At 40.7% G+C, this 25000-nt stretch overlaps 1 protein-coding gene across 1 annotated transcript in view; it reads left to right on the forward strand.

Annotated features, from left to right (window-relative positions):
* LOC114643494 (polycystic kidney disease protein 1-like 1) overlaps positions 1-25000 on the forward strand; it is a 246384-nt gene that overhangs the window by 66167 nt on the left and 155217 nt on the right. The window contains exons 11-16 of the mRNA XM_051928890.1: positions 3236-3409; positions 7672-7791; positions 13181-13253; positions 13419-13522; positions 13937-14105; positions 14383-14521. Coding sequence (XP_051784850.1) covers positions 3236-3409; positions 7672-7791; positions 13181-13253; positions 13419-13522; positions 13937-14105; positions 14383-14521 — 779 coding nt within the window. The remainder of the gene's footprint in view (positions 1-3235; positions 3410-7671; positions 7792-13180; positions 13254-13418; positions 13523-13936; positions 14106-14382; positions 14522-25000) is intronic.

The raw sequence follows: 25000 nt of genomic DNA on the forward strand, positions 1-25000 counted from the left end.
ATGTGGCCGGCTTTTCATTCCGGCCAATACCCTAGGCCGCCAGGTGGAGCTTTCCCTGCAGGATGGACGTGCCCCGAGTTCCAGACGAGGGACTCATGGACTATGTAGTTTTTTATGCACAGCCCTGCTGGATGCCTTAGGGACCACCAGGAGTTGCTGTAGGGAAGCCCGTGGACTCTTATATGCCCTATAACCCGGAAGTACGTCATAATCCCAGGACAGGAGAAAATGGTGTACTCTCCGGGTTGAAGAAAAGGACTGTTTACCCTGACCCGGGAGGAATAAGGACTTGTGGGGTTGTGCCAGGAACCACTTCCGGGTCAGGGAGTATAAAGGACTATGGGAAAGCCCAGTACGCTGAGCTGAGCTGGGAGGTAGGGTGGCGACGTGTCTGGGAGTGGTGGTTAGTGTATTGATTATTGATTTGTTATATATGAGTGTTGTGGAGTATAGGGTGCTTAGTGCACATATTTGTCTAAATAAAAGTCATATTTGGACTTTATATGGTGTCTGACGTCTGCTCAGTGGGTTCAAGGGGTCACGGAAGTCCTCAATCTTTCACAGTATATATTATATATATATATATATATATATATATATATATATATATATATATATATATATATATATAATATAATAGTAATAAGTACACAAACACGCATGAAAGGTTTGGGGTTTTTAGCCCCGTATACTGTAACAAAAATTGTCTTTAGTTTTACAAAACTCAAAAGATGCTGAAGGGAGGGAGGAGAGGCAGTTTATAGTTAAGGACTGGAAATTTAAACTGTGGAATGCTGCGGAGAATCGTGGTGAGTAATGGGGAGTATGATGTCATCAATCGGGAAGCAGAGTGAAGAAAGAGACCGGAAGTGTGCGTCTCTTAAAGTCATCTGGGCGATCTTTACGGCGGCAGTGTCCCAGTCTTCCTGAAGAAGCAAAGAGAGAGAGATTAGTACGCTGCTATTGTCCTCCTGCAGGACCTGTCGTGATGCAAGACGGGTCGTTAAGCTGCTCCCGAAGCTTCGTCGTGTGTGTGTGTGTGTGTATATATAATATATATAATATTTATAGTTATAATATACAGTATACAACCCAAATTCCAATGGGACGTTGTGTAAAACGTAAATAAAAACAGAATACAATGATTTGCAAATCCTTTTCAACCTATATTCAATTGAATACACTACAAAGACAAGATATTGAATGTTCAAACTGATAAACTTTATTGTTGTTTTGCAAATCTTCACTCATTTTGAATTTGATGCCTGCAACACGTTCCAAAAAAGCTGGGACAGGGGCATGTTTACCACTGTGTTATATCACCTTTCCTTTTAACAACACCTACAGCGTTTGTGAACTGAGGACACTAATTGTTGAAGCTGTGTAGGTGGAATTCTTTCCCATTCTTGCTTGATGTACAACTTCAGTTGCTCAACAGTCCGGGGTCTCCATTGTCATATTTTGCGCTTCATAATGTGCCACACATTTTAAATGGGAGACAGGTCTGGACTGCAGGCAGGCCCAGTCTAGTACCCGCTCTCTTTTACTACAAGTCATGCTGTTTGTAACACATGCAGAATGTGGCTTCACATTGTCCTGCTGAAATAAGCAGGGACGTCCCTGAAAAAGACGTCACTTGGATGGCAGCATATGTTGCTCCAAAACCTGTATGTACCTTTCAGCATTAATGGTGCCTTCACAGATGTGCAAGTTACCCATGCCATGGGCACTAACACACCCCTATACCATCACAGATGCTTGCTTTTGAACTTTGCGCTGATAACAATCCAGATGGTCCTTTTCCTCTTTGGCCCGGAGGACACGACGTCCACGATTTCCAAAAACAATTTGAAATGTGGACTCGTCAGACCACAGCACACTTTTCCCACTTTGCGTCAGTCCATCTCAGATGAGCTTGGGCCCAGAGAAGCCGTTGGCGTTTCTGGGTGTTGTTGATATATGGCTTTCGCTTTGCATGGTAGAGTTTTAACTTGCACTTGTAGATGTAGCGACGAACTGTGTTAACTGACAATGGTTTTCTGAAGTATTCCTGAGCCCACATGGTAATGTCCTTTACAGAATGATGTCGGTTGTTAATGCAGTGCCACCTGAGGGATCGAAGGTCACAGGCATCCAGTGTTGGTATTCGGCCTTGCCGCTTACGTGCAGAGATTTCTCCAGATTCTCTGAATCTTTTGATGATATTATGGACAGTAGAAATCCCTAGATTCCTTGCAATTGTACGTTGTTCTTAAACTGCTGGACTATTTTCCCACGCAGTTGTTCACAAAGTGGTGAACCTCGCCCCATCCTTGCTTGTGAATGACTGAGCCTTTTGGGGATGCTCCTTTTATACCCAATCATGACAAACACCTGTTTCCAATTAACCTGTTCACCTGTGGAGTGTTCAAAACAGGTGTTTTTTGAACATTCCTCAACTTTCCCAGTCTTTTGCTGCCCCTCTCCCAGCTTTTTTGGAATGTGTTGCAGGCATCAAATTCAAAATGACTTAAGATTTGCAAAACAACAATAAAGTTTATCAGTTTGAACATTCGATATCTTGTCTTCATAGTGTATTCAATTGAATATAGGTTGAAAAGGATTTGCAAATCATTGTATTCTGTTTTTATTTACGTTTTACACAACGTCCCAACTTCACTGGAATTGGGGTTGTATGATATAAGAGAGAGATGTCTTTGCTGTTTGTCAACTCAGTTTTGAGTGTTTCACACCTTGGTATCATGGGGAATATTAATTATATTTTATTACCATACAAGGGAAAGCTGTCTGTAATGCATCAATGGCATTGCTTATAAGCTATATCTAAAACTTCCTGCCATCACCATAAATAGTACACCAAATAAAGAACAGGGTCACGCTTGGGCAAACTTGGATGATTTTGCTACACTATCATATGGTGACCCAGAGTTTATGAAACACTGATGTAGAGCAAGATTTTTGTATTGGTTATTCTTTCAGTCACATGGGAGTGGTGGTCTTACATAACAAAGTGACCTTGAAATACATAGGTGATGCATTAAGCACTTTTATGATCAATACATCTTCAATATGCAGTACATTTCATTCTTTTGAAGGAATAATATTATAATATGTATAATAGTTTTAACATAAATGTTCTTAGCTTTCTAAGTATAGAAAATGCATCAACATCCACTTACTAAATGGCAAAAATATTCCTGGCTGACTATCTTTTTCCATTCTCTAATTATTTCAGGTTTTGTACTGTAAACTGACAGAATTCTTAGAAGATTTCCATATATGGGCATCTGTTTATAGTCGTCCATCTCACAGCCACTTCTCCCATTCACAGCGTCTTGCTGTGTGTCTGTTTCTGTTTTTGGGCTATATGACTTTAAACTCTGTGATACTGTTCATAAAAGATGAAGAGGTAAGGGTAATATGTACATTCATATTTTTTATTTGCTCTTTGGTTGTTCTCAAGAAAGACATTTGTATAAATTGTTTTCTAATATGTCTTCATGGGTTTGCTCCTTCAATTCAAAGACATGTAGACTGGCAGCTCTGCATGATTCACTTCCACAGTAGTCGTGGATCTGTGCACAGTCATAAATACCCTATCCATCACCAAGGTTTGTTTTTGCTCATTAAAAATTAGCCTTGTGTCAGAAGAAATAGAAAGAGAATGCCTTCCTGGCATCTAATTACATCTATATATATAATTCACTAAGACCATGGCAAGCAAGATGCACGCAAGACAGAGCCCCGCCCGCCAACTCTAACCCTCCTCCCGCGTCATGGGATACGCACGACAGAACCCTGGCCGCCAACTCTAACCCTCCTCCCGTATATTAAGCGTCACCAACGAAGACTCGCTACACCTTAATGAACAAGTAATGAAACTTATCCCTACCGACGAAGTGACTTTCACCAGCGTTGACTCCATCGTCACAGATGATCCTGCAGATCAACTTTCATTCCCCGAAGAATTTCTTAATAGTCTTACTCCCACTGGCATGCCTCCGCATAAACTCAAAATTAAAATTGGTTCAGTCATCATGCTTCTCAGAAACCTCCTGCCAGCAAAAGGTCTCTGTAATGGCACTAGACTTTCTGTTACACTCCTGTACATTGCGGTGAATGCTGGTAAGACTATTGCAGCTGCTATCTTCAAAAAACTGTCCCTTATTCACTGGATATCCATAACCCCATCAGATTCAAATTTGCTTTTTACTTTTACACGCAGACAATTTCTTGTTAGATTGGTCTTCGCAATGACAATTAATAAGGCACAGGGCCAAACTTTCAAAAAGATATGCCTGTATGTGCCAAAACCAGTTTTCAGTCACGGACAATTGTATGTTGCTCTCTACAGAGTTCCATCTTTTCATTCACTTACAGTCGTATCCTCAAACCCACCCCATTTGGACAACTGTGTCTTTCAGGAAGTGTTCACCCATCAATACATAATTATTCAGCATATGCTACGCCGCGGGTTGGCTAGTATGGAATAAATACCAACAGGTCCAAAGAATTAGAAAGGATGTGTTTATTTTCATTGAACTATGCAAGAGAACTTCACACATTGGAAACCAGTTATGTCAAAGGATACATAAGACCAGGAAAAACCTACTTTCTCCTTTTGGTCTTCCTCAAAATGTTTTTGTCTATAATTTATAAACAACCAGACCACTCTTATCCAGTTATCTCTTTTAGAGGCCGTATAAAATAGAGACTGCTTCTCTGTGCCGTAAAGATCACAGCCTGTTAAAGCCAAAATACATTACCATTTGCAAAAAGGGAGAGATAAAATACACAGGATCTTAAAATTGATACTTGCCAACAAAGCTGTCTGCTGCACCTTGATATCCTGTCCTCGAAAATAATGAATAGAACAAGCAGAAGGGCAAGAACAGCACTATGCTCAGCTTAAAAGACTAGACCTAAGGCTAAGAAAACACAACCCCTGCACTTTTTCCTCCGTGGTTGCGGAAAAAAGACCAGCAATTGCAATACACTTTGTCTTCACGAAAGTTGTTCTTTGGCTAGTGCTGAAGCTTCCATCTCCTTGACCAGACAGCACCTTTTTAGTCAAATCCAGAGAACATCCTCCTCTTTAATTTGATGATTTCCACCAGTATTGATGTCCACAAATTGGTCATATGGTACTCCTTTATGGGCTCTAACCATAATGTTTAGCTCCATAGCCACAGTGTATTTCACTGACTTACCACAAAATGCAGGAAAAGTTGTTCAAGAGGTCAATTTGAGCTTATCCACAATACAGCAGTTAGCTGTTCCTAATACGCTCCTACTACACACTGTGTTCCAGGTCTATCCAGCTGCCAGCTTAGCACCAAGTGTTGACCAGTTGTCAGTTCAGCACCTCACTCTAGTGTTCATAATATATGGCTTGATATTAATTGAGACATCAGTGTTAATCATTGATTTTTGGCTTTTGGAAACAGTAATACTTATCTGTAGCAGAATTCATGACTAATACAGCAATGCAGTATCATTTATTAAATTCTTCCAGATATCTTTATTTTCCGTATGAGCACTGATGTATGATTTTAACACCAAATCCACTTTCTTTTAACACTCGTAATCCTGGCCCACCTTAAACCTCTTTACACCTCTCCATCAGTGTCATTTGTTTTGTAAATGTTTCAATCAGCACAATCAGCCTGCTGTCCCATCCCCCGCCTTGACAGAGATCAACTCGGGCAAAAAGTTCTCCCAGCTCAAGTCAAGGCTCCTTTTCTGCGTGTGAGGTTCCTGGAGTTGTATAGGGTAAATAATACAGTATATAGTTATTTAGAATAAATGCATTTCATGTGTGTTCTGTGTCTCCAAAAATCTGGGTAAGTGTTGGATAAAAGGAAATGCGAGGCAAGAAATGCTGAACACATGCCTAAAGCATAATATAGCATGGAAAAAGCAGAAACTTTTTCCATGCTATATTATAATGACATGAAGTGTATAATGTATGAAGACTTTAGTCCAAATATCAAATAAACACATGCACTTTTATTCAAAAATATAACCAAAGGAAAAAAAAAAGCATTTGATCTACATGTTGCTGTCAGTGAGTTAAAAACCCAAGCTTAAATGTTAGTCAACAGGGAGTTTATTTGTGTTCTTGAATGGTCCAGAGGTAAGGGCCACTGCCTTATAACTCAAAGGTCCCGGATTCAAGACCAGGCGCGAGTAGTGCTATGAGCTGCTATTATTAATATTATTATTATTATTATTATAATGAAGACATACATTTGATATGACTCTCTTAACACCCAGTGTAAAATTTGGCAACTTGTAAAAGTTAGCACTTTTTTTTTGTATTCAGTTTTATTTTTCTCAGTGACGTTCACATGGTACAACGAAATTGACTCTCCCTCTCTGAGTTGATGCCATTTATCTCCATTCTTTTCACAACAGCAGCGATGACCACAGTGGGTACTGTGGCTGATACCTGCTCAGAATTATTTGTTTAAGAATAAAACTGAATAACAAAATATTCAAGTGACAACAAGATACCCAGAAGACATGATTTACCAGTGTGTGTGTGTCTGCTTATATTCCTTCAATGATGTCTTTTACAGGTAGCAAAACTGGCTGTTACAGACTAAAATCAAAGGCTTTTCCTTTTTGGGCGCATACACCATCAGCATGACACTGCCAGATCTAAACACTAGCATGGCGAATTGCTCACGTACTAAAGTAACTATAGCTGCAGGTCCCATTTTACTTTATGGTGCCAAGCAGAGTTATGTTGCAGTGCAGGAGTCTATTAGCCATCAAAGCTGTGTGAAGAAGCTGTCTGTTGTTACGGTCCTGCCTTTGTCCAGTCTGATAGCGGTCACGGGACATTGTATCTTTGATTGCCAGTACAACAAATAGTTCTGAGCAGGTATCGGCCACAGCATCCACTGTGGTCATTGCTGCTGTTGTGAAAAGAAGGGAGATAAATGCCATCTACTTAAGAGATATACTATACAGTATACTGTATTATTTGCCCTATGCAACTCCAGGAACCTCACATGCAGATAAGGAGCCTTGGCTTGAGCTGGAAGAACTTTTAGCCCAAGATGAGCTCTGTTAAGGCAGGGGATGGGACAGCTGGCTGCTTGCGGCTTGTGCTGATCAACACATTTACAAAACAAAAGATGTTGATGGAGTGGTGCAAAGGGATTTAAGGTAGGCAGGGATTATGAGTTTTTTTGTAGGCTTCAGGGATTCTAGTGTTAAAGAGCTAAATACTCTGAGTACTGTAGTTGTAAGGCACATTCATTAGAATAACCATCAAAGTTTGCCTACTCTGCAACTTAGTCATCCTGAGCATCCCCCCTTGTTCAACAGTTAAAAATTGCAATTGTAAAGCATACTATTAAGGATATATTAATTTCCCTGCCTCCCCCGGAGCCTCTTCTGTGGGGAATAGTCTAGGGTAAGAGGAAAGCCAGTCTCAAATGAGAATTGTAGTTCCAGAATCAATGCTATACACATAATTGAGTCCATCTATACACTATCTAGCAATATTTTTCAACATCAATAGGCATTTTTTTTAAATCATGCACAAAATTTAGGTCCATCCTGTCCAATGAAATTATGTTCAATGTCTTATGAAATAGATTTTTATAGTGCCTTTATCTTCCTTTCTAAAAAACTACCATTTTCTTTTTCTAATTTCAGTACTCAGCTGAGTTGGGCCTAATCAATACCTCCACAGTTTCTCTGATTACTGGTTGTTTCAGTGTTATTGCTGTGCTGCCTGTTGGACTTCTGTTGTCTCTACTTTTCCGATTCAGCAAGGTTTGTTTATAACTTTTAATTTTTACTTTTATATTTAGTGCTACAATTTTGTTAATTATTCACATTCTAAACTTATGATTTTGCATGTTTTCAATATTAGTGATATTTGTGTAGTTAGTTTTTACTGTATCCAGTAATATAACATACTGTATTAATGTGTAGGTGAGGTAGTAAATGCATCTTTTATGCTCAAGCTTTATAATGCACTGGTGAGGCCTCCTATGCTCAAGCTTTATAATTCACTGGTGAGGCCTCATCTGTGTACTGTGTACAGTTTTGGTCTTTAGGCTACAAAAAGGACATAACTGCGCTAGAAAAAGTCTAGAGAAGAGTGCCTAGGCTGATTTCAGAGCTACAGGAGATGAATTATGAGGAAAGATTGAATGAGCTGAGCCTTTTCAGTTTAAGCAAAAGAAGGTTAAGAGGAGACATGATTTGAGGTGTTCAAAATGATGAAAGTACAGTTGATCGAGACTGTAACTTTAAAAGAGTTCATTAAGAACACAGATGCAGTTTGAAACTTAAGGGTAAATTTTGGCCAATCATTAGGACGTTTTTCTTTACACAGAGAAGCATAGACAAATGGAATAAGCTACCAAATGGTCTGGTAGACAGTAGGACTTTTAGGGACTTTCGAAACTAGACTTATACTATTATTTTAGAAGAATTAAGTGGATAGGACTGGCAAGCTTTGTTGGGTTCAGTGACCTGTTCTCATTTACGTTGTTCTAATGTTCTAAAGAAAAGAAGTATAAAAAAACTTTTACCCTTTTATATATGTTTACTTATAAAACTAACTTGTTTCCTTCCGGTTTACAATTGGTGGACTTGTTTACTATATAAAGCAAAACATAAAATGTATCTTGTATACCCACAGGAAAAAAAAAAATGTTCAAAGGTTTCATATGTAGTGAACTTATTGGTCTTGTTACAGTATATTGAAAGAAAGTAGGTTAGGTTCCCAGATTAGTAGTAATTGTTAAAGTATAACATTATCTTGTAAGGTCTCCTATTGAAACACAGAAATATTCAAGCATTGTCATGAGTATTTGTTCAGAAACAGAACAAGTTTGTCTGTCAAAAAATGGGTAAAAGCATTATTATGCACCAGGTTCAGGTAATACTTTAAAGGACATGTTTGGTGTTTTTCAAGTCAAAGTTATTCTTCACAGTCATGGTATATCTTAATGTGTTCTAAAGTGAAGCATATTTTATAATTTTAAAATATACATAAAATGCTGTTATGTTTTATAAAGGATCTTATGGACACTTGAGTCCCATTGTCGGGGGAGGGGGGGGTACAAATATGTCCATTTTTCAAGTCAAAAATGTTATTGAATATTGATCATTGTCTTCAATTACACATACAGTAATCCCTCGCTCCATCGCGGGGGTTGCGTTCCAGAAAGGTGAAAATCCGCGAAGTAGAAACCATATGTTCATATGGTTATTTTTATATATTTTAAGCCCTTATAAACTCTCCCACACTATTATAAACATTTCACGCACAATTATACAGCATAAACCCTTTGTATTCTCTTAGATATTAGGTAAGATTCGTTGAAATTATGTATGTAAACACAGTTTACATACAGTAAAACTAAATATTATTTTTAAAGATATCGAGCGTCTCCGATATCACATATGTTACAGCCATTACGACAGACAGGCCACCAGCAATAAATGCGTACAATGCAAGAAAAATTGTATACAGTAAAATGTGTGTACAGTGACACTAAACTATGTACATGTAATAAGTACTGTACGTAGATAATTAATTATGGTTACTCACCAGCAATGACACAACGACTTGTCCGATAACGATGAGTTTAATTTTACTGCACAACAAAGGATAGCATTAACAGCTCTTCTAAAGGAGCCTCTTCAGGCGACTGTTTAGCACCGCCGTTGTTCTTCTTCCAGCACTCTTCAATCCAAACCCCTATAGCAGATTCCATCCAGACTACTGCCTTATCACGTCCACTTGCAACTCGTTTTGCGCCCTGGTTAAAGGACACTGCGGCCATAGACCTTATATGCTTTTCCTCCTTTTTAAATAAAAAGAATCGTGGACTCATTGATGTTGTAATGTGTCCTGCAGCGGTGTAGCTGTTCCCTTCCTTCAACATATCCAAAACTTTTACCTTTTTTGCAGTCATTTGCATCTTCTGTTTGCGCTTGGACACGGCCCCTGAAGCAGTAGCAGGAGCACGTTAATGCTGAATGAGTGAGATGGACTTCCTGGTTAATGCAGCACTCGCTGAGCCAAGCAGCAGCACCCAGGAACTTAACTGCTTGCTCTGATTGGGTAGCTTCTCAGCCATCCGCCAATAGCATCTCTTGTATGAAATCAACAGGGCAAACCAACTGAGGAAGCAAGTACCAGAAGTAAAAAGACACATTGTCCATAGAAACCCGCGAAGCAGTGAAAAATCCGCGTTATATATTTTAGATATGCTTACATATAAAATCCGCGATAGAGTGAAGCCGCGAAAGTCGAGGTGTGATATAGTGAGGGATTACTGTATATACAATCTAGAGTATGTGTGTCATTTTAAGCAGGAAACATGTAAAAAAACAAACCATTGTTGCAAGAACCAGTCATTTAATCAGGAGACTGGCTATGCATTATCACTTTGCCACTACTTCACTTTGTCTTCCTTCTTGGCACCCTTCAGGGCCAGAGTGTATAGGCAGAGGCTGCCATTCCTGCCACAGAGTGCTTTCTGTGTGGAGTATGCACATTCTCCCCATGTATTTATTGATGATAGGTATTAGTGAGTTTACTCATTCAAAGTTGTTCCTAGTTCTTTTATTACCGTATCTTCAGCAATAGCGACTCATAATGTATTAAAAAATTCAATAATTGGGTTCTGGCACTTCAATCTGCTTTGTTGCACAAATTGCCTTTTTTTCATTTTCTTTTTTTTTTATTTCGTGCATACACATGACGCTCCACAGAAATGCAATATGCAGGTGGGTTCTGGACTGTTTCAAAAATCTGTCTATTTAAAATACAATAAAGTGTAATCAGTTCAGTTATATTTTTATTTGTACAAAGTAGAATGAAACACATATGTGCTCTGTTTAATGCTCTGCCAGTTGATGTGAATTTTCCAGTGTATGCTATGTAAAATAACACAAAGTGTAATAGGTGAAAAGTAGGCACTGTTTAGAAAAAATAGTGATTTGAGCATATAAGTCATGGCAGAACATAACCACTGAAGAAATAAAATTGCAGAAACGAAAGTAGGAATATAAGCAGAATATAGCTGTGGGAGGTGAGGGGGGGGTAGTTGACATAGCTGCCTACTGCGAGCAAGAAGCAAATCTTTACCTCAAGAAAATAGTTCCAAGAATCCATAATAAAATTATTTTTTTCTAGTTTGCTATTGTTGTCACAAGCATCCCTCAGAAATGTGTGAGGCAGATTTTCTTAAATCAAAATCTTTTCTACTTCAAAGTAAAGACCTTTGGTAAGTTTTAAGGCTTTTTTTCAAAATGGATCCCTGTACCTATTAACTTCAGGCTAGTGATTTTTTAAAATTCACAAAATTTGCTTCACTTTGACATGTAATTTAATGGGGCAAATTAATGTATAGCATGATTGTGAAGTGTGGTCGAAATTTTACATCTTATTAAAGAAAGAAACATTCTCTAACAGGACAATTCAGTAATCAGGCAGGAGAAAACAAGCTGTTCATTGTATCTTTTAATTACTCCTCAGCAAAATGCCTTGGAGGGAGCATTCATCAAAACTCAGTCTGCTACAGCATGATCAGAATGGTCCGAGAAACAAAGAATAGAGATTCATTTTATAAACTGTATTTATAAACTGAATTTACATACAGTGTCAATCAGTGCATACATTTTACTCTGGTTGGTTCATTGGTTTACACCCAAATCATTTATAGAAAATATATTTATATAAGTCTGTTATATTTTGGTTCTTCTTATACCTTTGAGTTGCGCCACCACTCTTGAAAGGTCTGTGCATATAACAATTATCCATTCTTGTTGCTTATTGTACATCTACTGATTTCTTAGTCATCCTTCAGTACATTTTGTATATTACATCAACCTTTCTTCTGGTACATTCTTTATTTACTTGACCATCTCAGTATTCTTCCTAAACCAAATCTTATATTTAATTGTACATTTTGTTGTTCACTTGACCTTTATTTGGTTTCCCACATTTATTAACCCTTTATGCTATTTCTTTAAGATGAATGCTATGTTACCCCTAAAATTATTCTTCCACAGAAGAAAAAACTTTGACTTGAAAAATACAGAATGAATCATGTCATATCCGTTTTTGATATTGAACTGTAACTCTTAGTGGTTGCAGTGAACTTTGAAACAATACCTATATGATTTATGGTAGAACAAATGTATTTGAGAATGGAACTGTTCAAATTGTATTGTTTTCTCTGTTTTGTATCTTCCTATTACAAAAGTAAGACAAAATAACTTAATGTGTGTGAAAAAATTATGTGTAAACGGTAGATCATCCTGGCTGTCTTTCTCCACCCAAAATAATTGCACGCTGTGTTTGGAAAACAACAACATATGAGGAAAAATCATTGAAACTTGAAGGTTAAAGTTGCAACAAAACAGATAAATAAGTTCCCGGTTTCTCTTCGGGCTTTTACACAACAGATTTTATTCAACGATGTATCTGTCAGGGTGATTTCCCCATTTTTATCCTCCTAAATATTACCAAGTAAATTTCTTGTTGATTTCCATTTTTGTTCCTCTAGATTAACATTTTCATTTTTTGACATTTTTTTTCATGAGTTTTCTTGTTTATCTGGCAAAGATGGTCTTTGAACACCTTTCTGCATAATTTCGGAACCAAGATCTCAAAACCTGTCTTAAGGCCCTAAAGCTATAGTGCCATCTGTTCTAAGCCCCCTGAATAGAGCCGAGTGACCTTATAGTCTTAACCTTAAATGGCCAGCCCTTCAAGGCTGTTTCTAGTATGACTTTTATTTGATTTGGCAGAAGGCTCACATGTATTGTGTGTCTTTAAGGATCTATCTGCCAACTATAGTGAGGCTCTGGCTTCTTGGCAGTTCTCCAGCGCAATACCTTCTGTGGTAGTGAATTCACTTTTAGGAAACCCACAGCACATGCAGTGCTTATTGCGCTCTGGATGTCCTGGTTACTCCACAGTCTCCACAGAGAGCAAAGAGGACTGATGCTGTGTCTTTGTCTGTCTCTCTGAGTACTGCTGTGTCCTTCCATTGTCCAGTGCTGCTTGTACCCTTGAGAGTCCTTTGCCAACAGGTTGTTTAAATGTTGAAATAAGTAAAAAAGATGGTTAAGTTCTTAAGGTTACTTATGTGTTTGCTTCCTAGACTTAAGTGGGTTGCTGTCATTTTTTTAGGTAAAATTCAACAAAGAGTCACCTGTGGAACAGCTGTCCTCTACAGAAGCATCAGCAATCTACAATGTAGAAGGTAGAAGATAAATTCAAAATAATATTTAAGTAATATTTTTATATGAGCTGTATTTTTGTTAGGCTTCATAAAAGCCTAAATTAGTTCATAAAATGTAACTTATATTTACATTGTATATCTATAAAGTTCAAAGTACAATTTTTTTTAATGAATGTTGAATTTTAGTTAATAGGAATTCTGTTATATTGCAAGATGGCACATTTGAATCCTATCTCTCATGGCAAAATTTACAGATGTGGGCAGAAGAAGCTTGGAAAAAAAAGTATGAGGTAAAATATTTTTAAAGCAAATAATGCAGTTGTAGGCAGTTTACAAATAAACTGTGTTTCAGCATATTCTGATTATAAATGTTGATCAGCCTATACATTTTTTATTTGATTATATTATAAGGTTAACTTGTACATATTTTTAATATTAAGACTTTAAATATTAAAGAATTTTTGTAGATGTAGAACCTTTAAACACATTTTAACAGAGTGTGAGGACAAGAAAACTGCCATACCTCAAGGCACATAAATTCCGAAGTATCCCCTTTTAAAGTTTATTCTATTTCTAAACATTCATTTTCCTAATTTGTTTACTCTAAATGTTGTAGTACAAGAGAAAACAATAATACAGTGATAATTTGTTGCAAATATTAATCTAGTATATGTGTAAAGTATATGTTTGGCTTCCTGTTACAGCATGGCCTTTCTGAACAAGCATCTCATGTGTATAGCAAAACATTTAGGAAGGAAACAGGTCTTTACTCTTCTGATGGCTGTTCCAGTGGCTTTGAAGACTGTAGCTTGCCAGAAAGTAAAGTTCCAGGCATTATCTCTAGTAACGACCTCTGTTCAGTCTATTCTTCTGGTAAGTTTATATACAGTGGTTTAATTCAAGCACCAGCAAGAATAAGAAATGCAGTATGTCTAAATAAATCAAAATTGCCATTACCAACACCATGCTTTTTTAATACTTTGTACCTCATTTGTATTCTTACATCTTGACTTCTGTAAAATGAATATTTCTACAGTTTGAATATGTAAAAAAAAAGTACTTTCAAACCTGAATTTTATAAAATAATATTGGATTTATTTGTTACAATGCACTTGCTATAAACTTTGAACGTGTTTTTTTTTTCTTTTAGAACATGGAAGATTTTATGAGCAGCCAGTTTTTAGTGACAATAAAACCTTCCTTCCATATTGGTGTCAATATGCAGCATGGTCTATTTGCATACTGTTATCTGTAATATGCATTGTGGTCACTGTGTGCGTGGGACTGACGTAAGTTTATTATTATCCAGTTGATTGGTAAAAATATTTTTGAAACTAATGTATACACCCTTCTTATCCATTCACTTTTCACCACTAATTTAGGGTGCCAACCATTATAGCAGTGATTCTTTAGATTGTTAGGAAACCAAAGTCACTGTAGAAAACCACTAAAATCTCATATATAGCCTGGAAGCAAATTACACCTCCATGCCTGTTTTCACTGTTACTTTTACACAAAACATACAGCTACATGTATCATACTGTATGTTAGTATAATATGTGACATCTTCAGTTTGACTGTTTTACTGGAGTGTTTGTTTTCCTCTCCTCAGTTTGTCATAGTTCAACAATTAAGTAATGGACAGATATTGTTGGTTTTCATGTATGGTAAAACAGTTTCTACTTTGTTTTCAGTGTGTTTTCACAAATCTGTGTCTTTGTCTATTAATTCTGCATTTAGTATTTGTTAAAATCTATACACTAATTTATAGTTGCATTTATACTTCTATATTACTTGCAAACTTGTCACAGCATTCTGCACTTGCACTCAGTGAAGAGGGCTGTACAAAAATAGACTGAATTGATTTAAATTGAATGTATTCCAGAAAAATAAGAAGTGCAAAATGTTTTATTTTTTTCAGTAATTACATTAAGTTATGCAAGCTGAGTATGGGTTTAACTTTTACAAAATTGGGTTTAACTTTTACAAAATTATTACCATGTTTGTATGTGACCAGCATGTACCCCTTGTACAAAGTAATCAGATATGCTTATTAAATTAAAAACAAATGTAAATATTCTTTTACACATTGTCAGAAACTCCACACAGAGCCATAGCAAGGTTTGGGGCAGCCACCCTTATAATTGGTATCCTGGCTGCAAAGTCAAAAAAATGAATACAGCACTGATGTGCACAAAACCGAGTACAAAACAGAACTGAGGGGACAGGGTAAAGGTGGAGGCTTTTAAAGGGGAAGACAGGAAATGAGGTCAAAGGGGTCAGGCTCATGAGGGTCTTCAAACATAGGCTCGAGCCCGGACGTGATATCACCGGGGCCGGCGCCGGCAAGATCTTCTTCCATGGGATCGGACCCGGAAGTGACTTCAAGAGGACCAGGTGGAATTTCCTGTGAATGGTCTGCAGGAAAGGGAGAAAAAGAGTCAGTGCACTCTGTCACATCCTGGTCTGATTCGGATTGCCCTTACTCAGGCCCTTTAGCTGCCTTCCATGCGCACGTATGTGACAAGGCCCTATCTGGGAGGTCGTGAACCCGAGAGAGAGCATTGGTGTTGGTGTGAAGAGAGCCCTAACGATGAATGAGCGAAAACTTGTACAGCTGGAGGCCAAGAAACCACGTGGTGACCCGTGAATTCGACTCCTTGTGCAGGGCCATCCACTGCGTGCATGGTCCGTGACAAGGGTGATTCCCGGCCCAACAGGTAGTACATCAGCTGAGTAATTGCCCGTTTAATCGCCAAAGCCTCCCTCTCCACTGCCACATACCTGGTCTCCCAGTCCACAGTTTCCGGCTCAGGAACATGATGGGGTGTTCCACACCATCGACGCTTTGGCTCAGCATGGCCCCCAGGCCTGTGTCCAAAGCATCTGTCTGGAGGGTGAAAGTAAAGAAAAGTTTTGTGCTTTCAAAACAGGTGCGGATGTAAGGGCCTGCTTCAAGACACTAAATGCAGCACCTGTCTTTTCAGTCCATATCACAATGTTTGGGGCTCTCTTCTCTGTCAAATCAGTCAAGGGCGTCGCTCTCTCCGAGAACCGGGGCACAAACCGGTGGTAGTACCCAACTAACCCGAGAAAGGCTTGAACATGCCGCTTGGTTCGCGGACGGGGCCATTTCAAAACGGCACCTACTGTACTTTGGAGCACTGTGGCTTCACAGTACCCCAACTCACCAGGTAGCCTAAGTACTTGGCTTCGCTCAATCCAATGAAACATTTCTTGGGATTAATCCGAAACCCGGCCTCACCAAGTGTCCGCAATACCGCTTTTACCTGCTGTAGGTGTTCCATCCATGTGCTGGAATAGATGACTATGTCATCCACGTAGGTAGCACTGTATGAATTATAAGGCTTGAGCACTTTGTCCAACAGACACTGAAAGGTTGCCAGAGCTCCGTGTAACCCAAATGGAAGGACACAATACTTACTGCCAGTGTCTGCTAGGGGTCCTAAACGCGGTTTTAACCTTTGCAGAGTCCGTTAAAGGAACCTGCCAGTTCCCCTTTGTCATGTCCAGCGTGGCCAAATATTCAGCCTGTCCAAGCCTCTCGAGGAGGTCGTCCACTCGTGGCATTGGATAAGCATCAAATTGGGAGACATGATTAAATCAACGGAAGTCGTTGCAAAACCTCCAACTCCCATCAGGCTTAGCAAACAATGCAATGGGACTGGACCAGGGACTATGACTTTCCTCAATTACTCCAGCATGTGCTTGATCTCAAGCTCCACTTCAGCTCTTTTTGCCTCGGGAAGACGATACGGACGTTCTCGGACTATAACCCCGAGCTCTGTCACAATGTCGTGCTCAATCAGAGCGGTCCTTCCAGGGTTTTCACCCACTACCTCCGGGACGGACAGGATAACTGTATCCAGCTCCCGTCATTGTCTGGGACTTAAATCCGCACCGAAGTTAAGGCTAGCCATGTGAGCAAAGAGTGAGCGGGGCTGACAGGAGGAGGGATCGGGATCCCTGTCCTTCCACGGTTTCAGCAGACTTACAGTGCATCCGGAAAGTATTCATAGCGCATCACTTTTTCCACATTTTGTTATGTTACAGCCTTATTCCAAAATGGATTAAATTCATTTTTTTTCTTCAGAATTCTACATACAACACCCCATAATGACAACGTGAAAAATGTTTACTTGAGATTTTTGCAAATTTATTAAAAATAAAAAAATTGAGAAAGCACATGTACATAAGTATTCACAGCCCTTTGCCATGAAGCTCGAAATTGAGCTCAGGTGCATCCTGTTTTTCCCTGATCATCCTTCAGATGTTTCTGCAGCTTAATTGGAGTCCACCTGTGGTAAATTCAGTTGATTGGACATGATTTGGAAAGGCACACACCTGTCTGTATAAGGTCCCACAGTTGACAGTTCATGTCAGAGCACAAACCAAGCATGAAGTCAAAGGGAATTGTCTGTAGACCTCTGAGACAGGATTGTCTCGAGGCACAAATCTGGGAAGGTTACAGAAAAATTTCTGCTGCTTTGGAGGTCCCAATGAGAACAGTGGCCTCCATTATCCGTAAGTGGAAGAAGTTTGAAACCACCAGGACTCTTCCTAGAGCTGGCCGGCCATCTAAACTGAGCGATCGGGGGAATAGGGCCTCAGTCAGGGAGGTGACCAAGAACCCGATGGTCACTCTGTCAAAGCTCCAGAGGTCCTCTGTGGATAGAGGAGAACCTTCCAGAAGGACAACCATCTCTGCAGCAATCCACCAATCAGGCCTGTATGGTAGAGTGGCCAGACGGATGCCACTCCTTAGTAAAAGGCACATGGCAGCTCGCATGGAGTTTGCCAAAAGGCACCTGAAGAACTCTCAGACCATGAGAAAGAAAGGCGTCACGTTTGGAGGAAATCTGGCAACATCCCTACAGTGAAGCATGGTGGTGCAGCATCATGCTGTGGGGATGTTTTTCAGCAGCAGGAACTGGGAGACTAGTCAGGATAAAGGGAAAGATGACTGCAGCAATGTACAGAGACATCCTGGATGAAAACCTGCTCCAGAGCGCTCTTGACCTCAGACTGGGGGCGACGGTTCATCTTTCAGCAGGACAGCGACCCAAGCACACAGCCAAGATATCAAAGGAGTGGCTTCAGACAACTCTGTGAATGTCCTTGAGTGGCCCAGCCAGAGCCCAGACTTGAATCCCGATTGAACATCTCTGGGGAGATCTTAAAATGGCTGTGCACCAACGCTTCCCATCCAACCTGATGGATCTTGAGAGGTGCTGCAAAGAGGAATGGGCGAAACTGGCCAAGGATAGGTGTGCCAAGCTTGTGCCATCATATTCAAAAAGACTTGAGGCTGTAATTGCTGCCAAAGATGCATCGACAAAGTATTGAGCAAAGGCTGTGAATACTTATGTACATGTGAATTTCTCAGTTTTTTTATTTTTAATAAATTTGCAAAAACCTCAAGTAAACTTTTTTCACGTTGTCATTATGGGGTGTTGTGTGCAGAATTCTGAGGAAAAAAATAATTTAATCCATTTTGGAATAAGGCTGTAACATAACAAAATGTGGAAAAAGTGATGCGCTGTGAATACTTTCCTGGATGCACTGTACATGATAAACCCATTCCCTCGGCCAACGATTGGGTTGACTCACCAAATAGTTAAGTCTTTTCCTCTCCTTAACTTCGTAGTGACCTTGCCAATAGGCAAGAGTGAGAGGTAGGTACTAGGACCATGGTGCGATCTCCCAGGCGGAACTCCCGGAGAGACGTGCCACAGTCGTAATATCGGACCTGTGCGGCTTGTGCCTCATTCATGTGACTTTTGAGGAGGGGCCGAATTTTACCAAATCTATTGCATAATTGTATGATATATTACAATATATTTGTCGAGGGAAGAGCCTCTTCTTCCCATCCTTCTTTTAAGATATCTAATATGCCCTGAGGTTGTTGCCCATACAATAATTCAAAAGGGGAAAACCCCATGGAGGCTAGGGGGACTTCCCATAGGCAAAAAGGACAAGGGGGAGGAGCTGATCACAGTTCCTTCCATCCTCGTTGACCACCTTACAAAGCATTTGTTTGAGAGTCTGATTGAATCTCTCTACCAAACCGTTGGTTTGAGGATGATATACCGCAGTCTTTAGATGCTTTATTTAAGTAACTTGGCAGTCTCCTTGAACATCTCCGAGGTAAAAGGCATCCTTTGGTCCGTCAGGACTTCCTTAGGGATGCCTACACACGCAAAGACCCCTAATTCCCATGCGATGGCTTTAGAAATGGCTGAGTGCAACGGAACAGCTTCAGGGTATTTGGTTGCATAATCCACAAGAACTAAAATGTACTTTTGTCCTTGGGCTGAGGGCTCCAGGGGTCTGACTAAATCGACCCCTAATTCTGTTAAATGGGACATCAGTTAGGGGAATAGGAACAAGAGGAGCACGGTCCTTCCTAGGAATTTGTCGCAATTGACACTCTGGGCAGGAAGTGCAAAAGCGACGAACCTCCTCATTGATTCCCGGCCAGTAAAAGCGAAGCTTGATCTGCTCCAGGGTTTTCTCAGTGCCTAGATGGCCACCTAGGAGGTAGGCGTGTGCTAACTGACAGACCTGCCGCCGGAAGGTCCGTGGGATTAGCAGTAGCCTTCTCTACTGCCTCTCATGCTCTGCTACGCAATACAGAAGGTAATTTTCCAATGCAAAGTGAAGACCCTGTGGCATCGACTGGTGAATGCATTGGCCGTTGACCAGGACCAATGCATTTTTGGCAAACTTAAGGGAATCGTCATCCACTGCACCCTTTTAAAAGAAGCCAGCGTTTCTCTAAATTGAAACTGCAACAAGGAGAGAGGGTCCGGGACAACCTGAAGGAGCGCGGTTTCCTCCCGTTCTGTCTCGGCACTGGTGGATGACGTATAAATAGCCACGTCACTCAGGGAGGCAGCTTTGTCTCTCTCCGTCGGCTGGTTACACGGCGTGGAGGCAGCTTGAGATGGCTCATCCCCATCTATAACTAGGCCTAAGTTAACACCAGGAGTGGTATGTGTCTCACCCCTTTTCATTTTAGACCAGTCCCGCCCTAGTATCACCGGGTGTGGTACATCTGGGAGGACCGCCATGGTTAATTTCTGAATCAATCCTCTGTAACTGATAACACAGATGGTGGACCTGTACCAGTGGATTTCTCTGTGGACCCAGGTTATACTGGTCTTAAATTTTAACCACTGTCGCAGTAGCACAAATCAGCGGGCAACAATGGTAATGTTGCCGCCGGAATCAAACAAGGCTGTGGTCGTGTACCCATTTAAGATCCCTGTGTGTGGGACTGCCAACGGGTTAATCAGAGCACACCAACCCCTCTTCCCCCTCCATCTGCATTCCTCCTTAGCTCAACTAAGGGACGGTTCTGCTTCCCCAGGTTGCGAGGCCATCCCCTGCTCCTCAATGAGGTCTATTAAACCTTTCATATTTTGAAAGTCTTTACCCCAGACCGGCTGGGCGAAACCGCGGGGTAGTGCCTTTAGGAGCAGGCAGCAAGCCACCTGCTCTACTATTTGATAGGGCTTGTTTTCACCTGGCCGTAACCAGTGCCCTTACCGCAGCCAACAATGATCAGGCTTGCTTGTGGGTCGGCCGCTCTGGGTTGAACCTCCACTTTCGTATATCATTCATCTGCCAGTCCTGGGCTCCCCTAGGTGAAACTCAGGGTTTTGCCTTCACATGGAGATGGGCACTCTTCCCTGGGAGAGCATAATAAGCCCCCTTCGCTTCCCTCTTCCAGAGCAGCTCAAGTCTGTGAGCCCCTCCCGCACACCCCCTGGCCCGCCTGGATTGTCCAGTTAAGTGGGCCGGGAGCGGAGCCTGCACTGGGTCTTTCCGAATCGCGGGAAACTTTCCCAGCCTAAAAACTCGGCCCCGGTATGCTCCCACCTGGGTACGGTACAAGTCCTGTCCCCTTCTCTTCTGGGACCTTTCCATCTTGCTGACTATGCCAGTGTCAGAAACTCCACACAGAGCCATAGCAAGGTTTGGGGCAGCCATCCATATAATTGGTATCCTGGCTGCAAAGTCGAAAAAATGAATACAGCACTGATGTGCACTAAACCGAGTCCAAAACAGAACTAAGGGAATAAGGAAAAGGTGGAGGCTTTTAAAGGGGAAGACAGGAAGTGAGGTCAAAGGGGTCGAGCTCATGAGGGTCTTCAACCATAGACTCAAGCTCGGACGTGACATCACCGAAGCCGGCAAAGTCTTCTTCCATAGGCCCAGACCCAGAAGTGATGTCAAGAGGACCAGGTGGAATCTCCCATGAATGGTCTGCAGGAAAGGGAGATAGAGTCATTGCACTCTGTCACATCCTGGTCTGATTTGGAATTGCCCTTACTCAAGCCCTTTAGCTGCCTCCCCATGCGCATGTGTGTGACAACATACAGTATAAGGCTATTTTGGAAATTCCACCAATACAATTTGAGCCCATATCTTTTCTGTTCACATGATTTTCATGTAGTGAGAAGTCAAGCAAAATTACACCTTTTATTGGCTAACTAAAAAGATTACAATATGCAAACTTTCGCGGCAACTCAGGCTTCTTCTTCAGGCAAGATTTAATACAGAAACTAGAATTCCCTGTGTTTATATAGACACTAAGACACATACAGCATTGGAAAACCTTTGTTAGACATCACAGATGTAAAAAAATAATAGTCCTCTCCATGCTAAGATTCATTTAGCAAGAGAGGAGAATAATGTACAGTCAAGATCTTTTGATAAGATAACTGTCCAACAAAGTGTTTTGAAGTTTCTGAAGAGTTTTAAATACAATGTGGATCTGTAGTTAGGTTTTGTGGGTCAGTCCAGAGATGCACACAATCCTCATATCCATAAAACTATTGTCTCTATTTAAACCATGTTGTAATGTGTTAAATTTTAGCATGAGTTTAACTTCCCATTCTGTTCTCTTTTTCTGTGTTCTGAAGTTTCCCATAAGCATTGTGACTTTAAGTCCCTCCCACAGTGTCCATGGCTTTTGAAGTGTGTTTACTTGCTAAAAACAGTATGCACACAATGTTGCAATACAGGGTGGACCAGATCTAACTGTGCAACTTTTAATGCAATGCAATAATTGCATAGTTAGATCTGGACCACCCTATACAAATAAAATCAACAATAAACAGACCAGCAGTAACATGATTTCTAATCAGCCTTTTCTTTGAAATCACGTAATATGTGGTAATGTGGTAGTCTTAAAAGAAGAGCAAGCTGTTTTTTCTTTCAGATGTAGGGTTTTTGTTTATCAGATCTTTGTTTCCTACTGTATGAAATGTTCTTTTGTGTGAAGCTTGAGATTTTGTGGTCTCATAGTGCTTCCAAGGGCATCTTCTTGTTTGTGTCTGTGATATGTCAAAGATAAAGTTAATGTAGATTAATGGGAAAAAAAACCTATACAGTAATCCCTCGCTATATCGCGCTTCGCCTTTCGCGGCTTCACTCCATCGCGGATTTTATATGTATGCATATTTAAATATATATCGCAGATTTTTTGCTGGTTCGCGGATTTCTGCGGACAATGGGTCTTTTAATTTCTGGTACATGCTTCCTCAGTTGGTTTGCCCAGTTGATTTCATACAAGGGACGCTATTGGCAGATGGCTGAGAAGCTACCCGGCTTACTTTTCTGTCTCTCTTGCGCTGCCTTTCTCTGATCCTGACGTAGGGGGATTGAGCAGGGGGGCTGTTCGCACACCTAGACGATAAGGACGCTCATCTAAAAATGCTGAAAGATTATCTTCACGTTGCTATCTTTTGTGCAGCTGCTTCCTGAAAGGACATGCTGCGCGGTGCTTCGCATACTTAAAAGCTCGAAGGGCACGTATTGATTTTTGATTGAAAAACAAACTGTCTCTCTCTCTCTCTCTCTCCCTGCTCCTGACGGAGGGGGTGTGAGCTGCCGCCTTCAACAGCTTTGTGCCGCGGTGCTTCGCATACTTAAAAGCAAACAGCCCTATTGATTTGTTTGCTTTCCTCTGTCTTTCTGACAGACTCTGCTCCTGACGCACACTCCTTTGAAGAGGAAAATATGTTTGCGTTCTTTTAATTGTGAGACAGAACTGTCATCTCTGTCTTGTCATGGAGCACAGTTTAAACTTTTGAAAAAGAGACAAATGTTTGTTTGCAGTGTTTGAATAACGTTCCTGTCTCTCTACAACCTCCTGTGTTTCTGCGCAAATCTGTGACCCAAGCATGACAATATAAAAATAACCATATAAACATATGGTTTCTGCTTCGCGGATTTTCTTATTTCGCAGGTGGCTCTGGAACGCAACCCCCGCGATGGAGGAGGGATTACTGTATATATATGTGTGTGTATGTATCCCACATTAAGAAATACATTTTTTTAAATGAAATCATGTGTGCCACAATTATTGGCACCCCTGCTGTTAATATTTCGTACAACGGCCTTTGCCAACAAGACAGCACTTGATCTTCTGTCACATTTCACAAGGTTGGAGAATACAGAGACGGATTTTTGACCAATCCTCTTTGCACAATCTTTCTAGATCGTCCAGAGTCCTGGGTCCTGTCTTATGCACTTTCCTCTTCAGCTCACCCCACAGGTTTTCAATGGTGTTTCCTTAGGAGGCACTAGCTCTCCGGAAATGTGTTCTTTTGAAATTGCGGTGTTTTAAGTAACCGAAAAATATAGAAATATGATATTAAAAGGCGATATCCCTCCCATAGTGGTACGGCGGTGAATAATCACATGAGAGAAAAAAAATATACCTTAGCGTTCTTTACTGACGACTTTACGCAGCATTATAGACGGAGGAAGCCATAGCATGACAATTATCAAGGAGGGAACTTGATGTATACAGTCTGCCATTTTCCGTCGCTGCGCTGAAAGGTTTTTCAGGACGAATGAGTGGTTCGTCCGTCCACAGGCTTCAAAGTGTCTTGGCAGCAGTCCAAGCCTTATATACTGGTTGCTCCATGTACAGACTCTCTCTCTGGTCTCCAAACAAGGACAGGAAAGGACTCAACCCCACCTCCAAAAATACAGGAATAGCACTATGCCTACTTGCTGTTGTTTCATTCTCCAAACAAGTAAAGAAGATTTTGTGCTGACATAGGACAGGTGTATACTATTAGATCTTTAGGCTGACTATACATTCCTCCAGCTGTCTTTGGCTATCTAGTCCTATGCTTGGCTTGGCAATTCTAAATGCTGAGCCCCTTTGTACTAAATCTGGCTCAGCTATGCATGTACAAAGAAAAGCAAAACAGAGTTTAAAATGTCTGCACAGAGACAGTGACATTAAACTTAATATTATAACAAACTTATTATAACAAATGGGGACTGAGATGGCCATGGGAGGAGCTTGATTTTGTGTCTGCTGAGCCATTTTTGTGTAGATTTTGCCATATGTTTAGGGTCATTATCCTGCTGGAAGACCCAATGACGACCCATCTTCAGCTTTCTGGCAGAGGCTACCAGATTTTGATTTAAAATGTCCTGGAATTTCAAGGAGTTCATGATGCCATGCACCCTAACAAGGTTCCCAGGGCCATTGGAAGAGAACCAGACCCACAGTATCACAGATCCTCCACCATACTTTATAGTGGGCATGAGGTGCTTTTCCGCATACTCATTCTTGGATTCACGCCAGACCCACTTAGAATGTTTGTTGCCTAAAAGATCAATTTTAGTTTCGGCTGACCAAAGCACATGGTCCCAGTTGAAGCCCCAGTACTGCTTAGCAAACTCCAGACGTTTACGTTTGTCATTGTAGGTGAGAA

This window comes from Erpetoichthys calabaricus, chromosome 6, assembly GCF_900747795.2.
Source record: "Erpetoichthys calabaricus chromosome 6, fErpCal1.3, whole genome shotgun sequence".
Lineage (NCBI taxonomy): Eukaryota > Metazoa > Chordata > Cladistia > Polypteriformes > Polypteridae > Erpetoichthys > Erpetoichthys calabaricus.